Source organism: Phragmites australis, chromosome 9 (assembly GCF_958298935.1).
Source record: "Phragmites australis chromosome 9, lpPhrAust1.1, whole genome shotgun sequence".
Classification (NCBI taxonomy): domain Eukaryota; kingdom Viridiplantae; phylum Streptophyta; class Magnoliopsida; order Poales; family Poaceae; genus Phragmites; species Phragmites australis.
In genome coordinates, this window is record NC_084929.1 from 11,119,048 (window position 1) to 11,129,411 (window position 10,364).

The 10,364-nt window shown below is 40.4% G+C and overlaps 1 protein-coding gene across 2 annotated transcripts; it reads right to left on the reverse strand.

Annotated features, from left to right (window-relative positions):
- Positions 1-838: 838 nt before the first annotated feature.
- Positions 839-9,966, reverse strand: LOC133928636 (transcription factor bHLH68-like). 2 transcript variants are annotated; one of them, XM_062375054.1, is made up of 9 exons: positions 9,287-9,965; positions 8,640-8,985; positions 7,812-7,889; positions 7,516-7,581; positions 7,128-7,193; positions 6,571-6,621; positions 1,898-1,948; positions 1,731-1,793; positions 839-1,367 (listed from the first exon to the last, which is right to left on the reverse strand). In XM_062375054.1, the coding sequence occupies exons 1-9, from the start codon at positions 9,544-9,546 to the stop codon at positions 1,230-1,232; spliced, it is 1,119 nt and encodes a 372-aa protein (XP_062231038.1). In that variant the 5' UTR covers positions 9,547-9,965; the 3' UTR covers positions 839-1,229. The 2 variants fall into 2 exon arrangements, with proteins under 2 accessions (XP_062231038.1, XP_062231039.1); XM_062375055.1 differs by lacking the exon at positions 7,812-7,889 and having other exon boundaries at positions 9,287-9,966.
- Between the last annotated feature and the right edge of the window lie 398 nt (positions 9,967-10,364).

Sequence of the window (10,364 nt, forward strand, 5' to 3'; positions counted from 1 at the left end):
GAGCTAGATGAGAAACAAAGTGTACGAACATAAGTCTAGCTATCATTTACCTCTTTTACCTTTGGATGGTTTTGAATATGTGATGATCATGATCTTCATCAATATGCTCATCTTGTATACTTGGCTTCTTTGATTGAACCTTTACAATCATGGTTTAATGGGGCCATTTTCGCTACACCCATCACTTATAAAAAGTCATAAGTGATGGTTCACAGTTATAACCCGTCAAAGTTATGACCCATCATTTTGATGAACATTTTTCATTTTTTTCGGACACAAAAAAGTCAAAAAATTATTTTTTTCATCTGAGCTACTACAAAAATTCTTGCATGTGCCGGTTGAAAATGGCTTCACTATCGGTTTTTCAATCGACACTGATACTCGGCAGTATTAGTGACAGTTCCACCCGGCACAATTGCCATTCCAGGGAATAAAAAAATAAAATTAGAGACGCGGGAGCAGCATCCGAGCCAGCTCAGATGTCGCTCCCGCCGCCACTCCCCTGCTGCCGCTTCGCCACCACCGCCGTGCCTGTGCCTATTGGCATTGCAACGGCAAGTAAATGTCAATCCGATCTCCAAAGAAATCAGACAAACAAATCACTACACCTGAAACAACAATTACTGCAAATCACAACATCTCAATCATACAAACAAATCACAACACCTCAATCATACAAACAAATCACTACACGGGCACAACTTGATCCGTCACTTATGACTAGTCTAGGGTGACTCGTCACTTATGAGTGGTAATAAGTGACGGGTCACAACAACGACCTATTATTATTATCATAAGTGGCAAGTTATATTATGATCTGTTATTAATTTTATATCTCATTTGTCTGTTTTTCACATAGTGACTTGCTCCTGATCAACTTGTACGAGCATGCACAGTATGAGTGAAGTTCACTAACTTGCTAGATTTTACATATACATGATCCAAGCCATAAATTTGCAAGGGACCCGAGAAGAATTAGATCTCCTTCCTGACACCTTCTTTGCAGATACAAACGAAGCTTTCGCCCCCAAAAGGTTATGCTGCTCGCATAGCATCAAGAGATATCAGCCTAACAGGTGGCTTCTTCCTTCCCAGAATGACTGCTCATGATGTTATGTTCTCCATCACCCATGCAACGTTGTGTTTCTTAGAGAGCTCTACCTGTAGCCTCATGAACATATACTTGCAAGAAACAGCTCGCCGTCTAGGCCATGCATGCGTCAAATGCACTAGCGGAGGATCCCACCGAGCGCCGCTGGGGCCCAGTAGTCAGCCGCGTTGTCCCCTCCGAAGTGCGACATGCACGACACCGGGACGAGGCACAGGCCCCGGCTCCTCAGGTCCTTCTTGGCCTCTTCATTCACACCCTATATGTATACCAGGTGCATTAGACTCAAAAAAATTGTGTATGTACGTCTACATTTGTTCAATTACTACCATGTTAGCTATAAATGCAAAAGATCTACCCTTTTTTTGAAGTACATTGTCCATCTTTTCTCGAAAGTTAAGATTTTGGTTAAACTGCTCGGTGGATGCAACTCGATACGTAGCATACAAAGTAAATATTTTTTTTTTCCAAATACTAGTACGTACAAGTATTGGATGCTGCTGTTGAAAAATGTGCATATATAATTGGGTTTTTTTGGGAAATAATATAGCACCACCCTATGTGCACATGTACGTATATGATTGAAAATGACTTCGAAGCAAAGCAAACTGTGCATATATACCTGCTGCTCATCTGGCTGGCCTGCAGAATGCTGTGCTCCAGTGTTGTTATTATGGTTTAGCAACTGCCCAGGCACAAAAGATATATGAAATGTGATTTAAACAGGGCCGTAAAGGGTTAGATTCTTACATTCAGGAATTATGTGCAAGCATGGGTTTTCTACATTACCTGGCCTGGGTATTCTGGGAAGAGTCCAGGGTTCCTTTGTCCCATTGGCCCCTATAAATGAAAAAGAAAGCACTGTGTCACACGTCAACGTTGCACGTACAAGCGTGCGAAGAAAAAGCTGGAGAGAATAATCTCTCAATCCCTCAGATTTGATAAATATGATTGAACCCATGAGTTGTACTGGCCCAAGCATGCCTGACTGTCTCAGCTGACCTTGGGTCTGCTAAAATAAAAGCTGCTGGTTATGGCCACATTACCATGTGCAAGCTAAAATAAGCTGGCTGTGGCTATATTACCCTATGTCGACCAGCTTAAATATGTGTGTTTCAAAAGTGTAGTCACTTCGTGCAAGGCCATATTAATCCTATCTCAACATATCCGGAACTTAAAGTTCAGAAATATAACTCCTGCTTGTAGTTTAATTTTTAATAGGTACTGGGAGCCAGGGAAAGTATAAGTTCAAGTGTAATGATAAATATTTCTTGTGATTACATGAAACACATACTTGATTGAAAAGAACGTGCGAATAGTATGGTGATAAGACCTTCAGGAGTGAGGCTACCAATCAAGACTCGAACTTTGGTTCTCGTAAAAAAAGTCTCTTACTGTGTGTTCCTTATGATTATAACAATCGCTCAGTGATAGCGTGCGGGTTATAGCCGTATTTCGGGGTCTTTTGTTGATCTTAATATAATGCCTTCGAGATGTCTCTCCTTTGAGTCGAGTTTTTTTTTTTTTTTTTACTTGACTGAGACCATTATTAGTTACATACTGACATGCCAAATGGGTTTCAAATACATACAAAAGGACTAGGGGCATATACGTACAAAATGAACATTTGCAAGAATGTTTTAGGACCTGCTAGGCTGCACGTGATATGATGCGGAACCATTTTAATGAAGAGCCTCGAAATTGCATGAACACAATGTAGGATATCAGTTTCAGTAAGTTACATCAATTTATTTTGGTCTATTGATCCTATTGTGGTGAATACTAATGTTAGATATGTAAGGACATGTTTGACAGAGCTCTAGCTCCAAGAATTATTTGAGCTATGTATTCCTAGCTCCAGGAATTCATGGAGTTAGAGTTATAGATACACTGAAGGTATTTAGGTGAGTTATCTACTCCTATTTTAGATTAAAAATAAAGATTTGAACTACTTTATTTTAGCTTACAATTGCAAAATCTAACGTAGAGCTGAAAGTTAGAACTGTGCCGAACAAGGCCTAAGTTTATAAAGAAATTGTTGATTTTTTTACTAAAATGTGAAAGTACAATATTAGAATCTTATATGAGTCATAAGATTTTGAATAACCATAAATTCTATATTATTGTAAATAGAAACAAAAATAACTTAGTGACAAGATAAACAATAGTTAGTAACTACAAAAATTTGGATATGAACGTTCCATTTTTGTCATTACAATTTAACTTAATTGATTTGAAAAACTATACCCTCTCCATTTCAAAATGTAAGGTGCGGTTTGATCCAGTGTGGTCTCGAAGGCTACACTTTGATGGTTAATATCTTGCATATTATATTGCTTATGACCATAAAATTGACATCATTTGAAAGTACTTTTAAATATGAATCAAATGGTACTAATTTTTATCCAATAATATACAAATTCTTAGGCTAATTATTGGTCAAAGATTAAGCAATTTGAATCTTGAATTATTGTGGAATCACTAAAGAAATCACAGTATTGTGAGTCGATATATTAGTCCTTGTTTCATGTTACGGTTTCTTCGAGTCAGGTCACATCATAGTTATTTTACCGAAATAGCAAAACAATATGTATGAATAAATTGGGAATCTTCCTAAGAAAAGTACTAAAGGCAATTAATTGATATTGTAGCGCTATCTGTTCCACACCCTTTCGTATTTTCCATTGTACTTCCAATTAATAACACAACTATTTTGTCAAAGACGAAACCAACACGACAGAACAAATGTCTTCACATAATTGATTTTGCCGAGTATTTAAACTAGATATCGTAGAAAGTTTCTTATAGATTAAGAGAAGCTAACCAACTACCATGGTAATCCATACAAGATTAAGTGTAGTAGATCTAAAGGATGACCCTGTATTTAATATACAAAATATCAATGTATATATGCTTTTTTGCGAGGACCGTACATATAATTCCCGTACAGAGAGTTTACATATTAAATCAGTAGTTATATAGAAATATTTACCCATGCATATTTTATTCACAAATATTCACCATTGATAACACTACATGAAAAAAGCTCTCCAATGACGGGTTAGGTGACGGATCCTGCACCCGTCACCCCAAACGTATCACTGATGACTAGTTATTATTGGTGATGTGTTATGTCCTGTTATCGATGATCATATTAGTGATGGGTCATAATAGTGATCCGTCACTTATGACAAGTCTTGACTGTCACTAATGACTGATGAACGTTTTTCGTATTTTTTGATATAAAAAGTCAAACAAATTCACTCGAGCCATCACCATTCGCCATGGGTCACTTGTTATTTTTCACATTGTTTTTACACTCTGTATTCTGCGGGAATTGAACCCGCAACCTCCCCTTGCACGCGTAGCCCCCTTACCACCACATTTGTGCCTACTACACCGTCGTACTCTACATTAGTTTTGTTCAATGTGTAAATGGAAATTCATGAAATAGGCTAAACATAAGTTGTAACTTGTTGAAGCATTTTTTTGCATATGTTTGTAGTCTCATACATTTTTGGTTTGAATCTTAGCTATAGCATGGTTATAAGTTTAGTGTTTACATTTGTGCTTTTATGCGTAAATGTTTCGCTACGTGAAAAAGGGACATGGGTGATAGGTGATAACCCTCATGCGTGAAGGGTCCCACACCCATCACCCCAAACGCATCACTGATGAGTCGTTATGGGTGACGGGTATAGACACATTATCAATGTGGTCATAGGCGACGGGTCACAACTTGACCAGTCACCAGTAAATATCATAAGTGACAGGTCGTAACAGTGACCTATCACCTATAACTGAACATAAGTATCGGGTCGTGATAGTGACTCATTACTTATGATTGATGAACATGTTTCGTGTTTTTTAGACACGAAAAAGTCAAAAAAAAAATCACCAGAGAGCCACCCTAATACAAGGCCCATCACATATGCCCAATCCACATCATTTTCAAACATATTTTGACCTTTGCTAGTTGTGACCTGTCATAACTTGATCCGTCACCAATAACTAGCCACAACTTGACTCAGAAGTGACAGGTCATCCTAGCCAGTCTAATATAGGGTTAGGATGACCCGCCACTTATGAGTTGTAATTAGGCGATGGGTTACAACTACGATCCGTCACAAATGACTGACCTAGGATGACCTATCACTTATGATAAGTCATAAGTGACGAGTCACAACTATGATCCATCACTTTTATCATCAGTAAGGGATCATGTTATGACCCGTCACTTATTTCATATATCCTTTCTCTATTTTTCATGTAGTGTTCAGCTAGACTAGAGTTATAACCTTTCTGCACAATATTTTTTTAGATCTGCACAATGCGTTTAGTTTTTAGTTGGGAAAATTAAGTAAGAAAAGACAGTATCTGATCAGCTCTAATAACAAAGCTGAGTCATCAGTGATAGATCATAACATAACTCATCACTTATTACTTATCATCAGAGCGGGTTGTAACATCACCCGTCACTGACGGGTTATAGCGTGACCTGTTATTGATGACTATACTAGGATGACTTGTCACTGATGAGTTGATCATTCGTGACGGGTCACAACTTCACCTATCACTAATGTCATCAGTGACGAGTAACTTTATGACCCGTTACTGATAACCTGTCATAAGTGACGGGTCATAGTCCGGCTCCGACCCGAGGCTACATAAGTGACGGATCTGACTCTTAAGTGACGGGTTGTCAGGACCCGTCATTTGTCTGTTTTTCATGTAGTGTAAGAATTACTTTAATTGCATAGTGATGGATTGTCCGTGAGCATCCATTTTGTAAATCTATGACATATATAAGAAAACCGATTGCTGATATACACATAGTGCGTTACTCATGTTTTTAAAAAATGAGTGACTTTTCTACAAATTTTAATTAAAGTACAAGGTTCAAGGTGATATGAGAAAATAAAAAAGCTAGCTAGCTTAGTTACATTTTTTGGAAAAACTAAAAAGGCTTGCATATTCGGTTGTTATCTGCTTATATTTCAGTGTTAGCTAGGACTCATGAACTTCAATTACATGCACTCAATCGACTGAGGTCAATATATACACTTATCTATAAGTTAATAGTGCCAAAAGTTCAATCCTAATTTTACACCGGATACAAACTTGCATAACTTCTTATGATATAGATATTTGTTAACAAAAATCTTTCTTTTTTGGTTCCCATACATTACACCCATACAGAGCCTTAAAGATTTGAAGTCACCTTTTACAAAGGTTACCGAAAGGGTCAGTATCGTACGAACATTAAGCTTTGGTAAAATGTTTCTTTAGAATACCTTTGACAAAAGTATTTTTTGCGCAACCTTTGAATAAAGTTTTGCTAAGGCATTGTCCTACAACCTACAAAGCCAAGGCCGGCTAACGATTTCACAACTCCTTGATCCCGAGCTTCCAGCGTGTGCTCGTGCGTGCATGAGAGAGAGGAAGATGTGTATCCAACTTACATTTTGCATGGAAGTCCCATTGCCGTGGCCGATGTAAGGATAGCTGAGAGCCTGGCACAGAAGAAGAAAACCACTGGTCATGCGCACTGAGAGAGAGAGAGAGAGAGAGAGAGAGAGAGAGAGAGAGAGAGAGAGAGAGAGAGAGTAGCCCTGAAAGAAACACAAGACGCTACAAGACAGCCATTCATATCGCTGAACCTGCTGCTGCATCGTGCGCGCGCGCCCATGCACAGCGCCCAACTTTAACAGCGTGCTCTTGCACCCTTCCCCACCCCCTCCCCATGCTTATTCTCTTTCCCGCCCGCAGCATCGCTTTTCCCTACCTCCCATTCGGTAACACCTGCCGCTAATATTGCCACTGGCGTGTGGGGACTCGCCGTTGTGGGCTCTACTTTCCAGTGAGAGTAGACTCTGGAATGTGGGGTAACGCAGGCAGCAGCAGCTTGTGCTAGCTAGAGAATCTGGTGCTGCTGGAACTGACGTGTGGGGCTACATTCTCTGTTCACCCATACTTATGTTCTCTACACAGAGCACACGAAGAGAGAGAGAGATTCGACCTCAATTTGACCCAGGAGGAATCTGATATAGCCAATGGTCTCTTGCAGTACAGACGCCGTGTCAGTCTGTAAAAAGAGAGCACGTGTGTCAGGGAAATGCTTTAGTTGGACACAACCCCTCGAGTGAAGGGAGCAAAAACAAAGGAGATGCATGGCAACAACTATAGACAACTGCGAAAGCATGACCCTGTATATATAACCATCTACAACTGTGTAGAAGACGGGACACACACACATGCAGATCTGGCGTATCTACAAGTTCATTCTCTCTCAAGTTTAGTCATCGTTGCAATGCAATGCAACAAGTTGGTGTTATAATCAATCAATGTTGTGTACTACTTGGATCTGAATAGATGAAGGCCGTTAAGTAAAAAAGCTGCAGTTCTACCTTGCCGAACGGGGAAACGATCTGGTGAAGTGCAGTTACTCTATCCCCCAGCCTCTCCTTCCTCACCTGCAACAAAAGATCCAACACAAAGTATATTACTAATCAATAACATGATGCATGTAATTCATAACTATGGTAAGAAATCCCAATCTTGTGCAAATTTGGATGTTTTCTTGATGCACGAATTTCCAGAGAGAGAGAGAGAGAGAGAGAGAGAGAGAGAGAGAGAGTTGCCTAGATTCACACACAAAAAAAATACAAGGTTTGGGTTATGGAAAGCAGGGAGATGAAGAAACCTTTAGAGTAGATTGTGCCGAAGAGGAGGCCTGAACCCTAGCCTTCTTGATAGCTGAACCTGTTGCAGTGCTGTTGCACTAGAGAAAGACAAAGACGCAATAATGATCCCATTTCAGCGTCCCAAAAAAGAACACTCTTCCTAAAGTTAATTCCCAGTGATTCTATCTCTAAAAAATAGGTGAAGAAATGTAGTAACCAAAAGAGCTAGCCCTTTCAGTGAGTGCACTGCATACCCAACACTCTTACCAAGGGATCTTGAAGCAGCGTGCTATGCAAATACTAATCAGTTTGGTTGACTGAACTGGATTTCCGTATGACATGGAAACATGTACTAATAGCTTTCATCTTTTAATGAAAAGAAGAATAATACTACTAGCTTTGTGTGAACTTAATGGAAGACAGAATGCACCATTACCCAGAGATCTTATTGACAGCACAGCCTCATCCTAGAGGGTTATTATTCATGAGACAATGCAACAACATGATCATGATATACCTTGCCATCACACGAAGTGAGAAGAATGGAGTGCCTTTTGGAAATAACAGCTTTTCCCGAGGGAGATCAAGATGAAATATAGCCTAAGATAGCATTCTGGAATAACCCAGGAATATAAAATGGGAATTGATACCATGTCGTCGCAGCTTAAATGTGCATCTGACTATATGTGTGTCCATGGACATGTATCAAGCTAAGAAACTCTTTGATAAATACAATTTTTTTATGCACAAAGGAAGCAATCTAAGAACTATTATGAAAAAAATAAACTAAGATGGAAAGAACAAAGAACAGCCTACAAACTAGCAACATCCAATCAAGCCGATCTCACCTCAGAGGAGTTATCGGAATGGTGGTGGCTCCTCAGCTCGGGAGGCACGCTGTTCGAGAAGTCGAGCATGTTGCTGCCGAGGTTGGTGGTGATGCATGACCTGGGAGAGGAGGCCAGGAGCATCTGGCTCAGCTGAGACTTGGCCCCTCCTGCCGGCATCTCATGGTCACCAGCAAGGTGGTTCCCATAGAAGTTGTAAGCAGCTTGTGGCATGCTGGAGCCCTCCTCCTTCATGCCGACCATGCATGCACTTGCTGTTGCAGCCTGATCCCCCCAATTCTCTAGTCCATTTGACAGGAGAGCTTTGGTGGCGCTGAATCGCTGATGATCTCCAACTAATCCCCCTCTGCACATGTAAATAAACAAGGTTCATGCAGATATACACAAACACATGAGTCCATGGAGATAGGACCAACTACAAGTTAGTAGTAAAATGAACAAGCAAAAGATGATTAGCGAAAGGAAAAACACTGGGAAAGGCTTGATCTGCTATAGGACAAAGTGGGTTAACAACTTTATTCCTTCACCTAGAGCTACAGTTAAGTATACAAAACTGAAGTTTACATTATTATTGAGGTTTATTATTGTGGATCTCTTGCATGAATGGATCATACTGACTTTTGAGAGAGGGAGAGAGAGGTGTTTACAGAAGCAGCTGGCTCCATGATTCTGCCATGTTGTTCTCCTGGCCGCTGCCGTCGTGCAGACTTGGAACAGAACCCGTGGTGTTCATATGAACTAGGCCGGAACAGGTGTGGGGAAACTTCTGGGAGAAGAGCACTGATGGAGAAGACAAGGAGGGCAGGTTAGGAGAGGCCTCTTGATCCTCATGGCAAGTCTTCAAGCTGCTCATGATATTGCTGCTGCTGATAGTATTGCTGCTACTGCCAGTACCACTCCAGATCATCTACAGAACAAGGGAGGTCTGGAATTCTCCTATGTTTATATCACTGCTACTGAGAGAAGGAGGACGGAGAGAGATGAGTTCTTGTGCTGCAACAAATGCTACTCTTCCTTGTCAGGCTCTCTCTCTCCTTGCACTCTCTGTGTGGAAATCTCAGGTCAATCTTAAAGGGGTCAGTATCTCAATTTCTTGAGGGAGGATGGGACATATCTTCTTGGGAGAGAAGAGCGAACAACAACAATAATAACAAACAGGAGAAGAGGAGAGGAGAGAGAGGGGGGGGGGGGATAGGAAGATGAAGAAAGAGCATAGGGCCTGTTCGGAGAGGAATCCGGGCTTTGTTTTGTTTTCCCCTTCCTTTTGCTTCACTCCTTTATTTGTGAACTTTCCCTTGCTTTCCTCCGGCCTCTTTCTCTCTCTACCCCTCCCTCCTCTCATTCTTTTGTTATACATACACAATTTTTTCTCTCTTTATTTCCTTCTCTCTTGTCACTTTTGCTTTATCATTAAAGTGATGTAGGAAAGGTATGTGAGACATACCATTTCGGACCAAAAGGAGCGGTTTAAAGAGGAGGCGGTGCTTGTTAATCTAATCTGAACTTATGTTACTACCTTTCAAACCACCAATTAAGCATACCTGACCTGATATGAGTATCAGCGCTAACTGCACATGTACATGCATAGACGTAACCTCCACAACACGCACATACACATCAACACTGCACGCATGCACACACAGAAAGTAGAGCATGCAGAAGTGGAAAGAATATCCGTTTACTTCATATATTCGTTCTTGGCGTTGGTACATGTTCTAGGGAAAC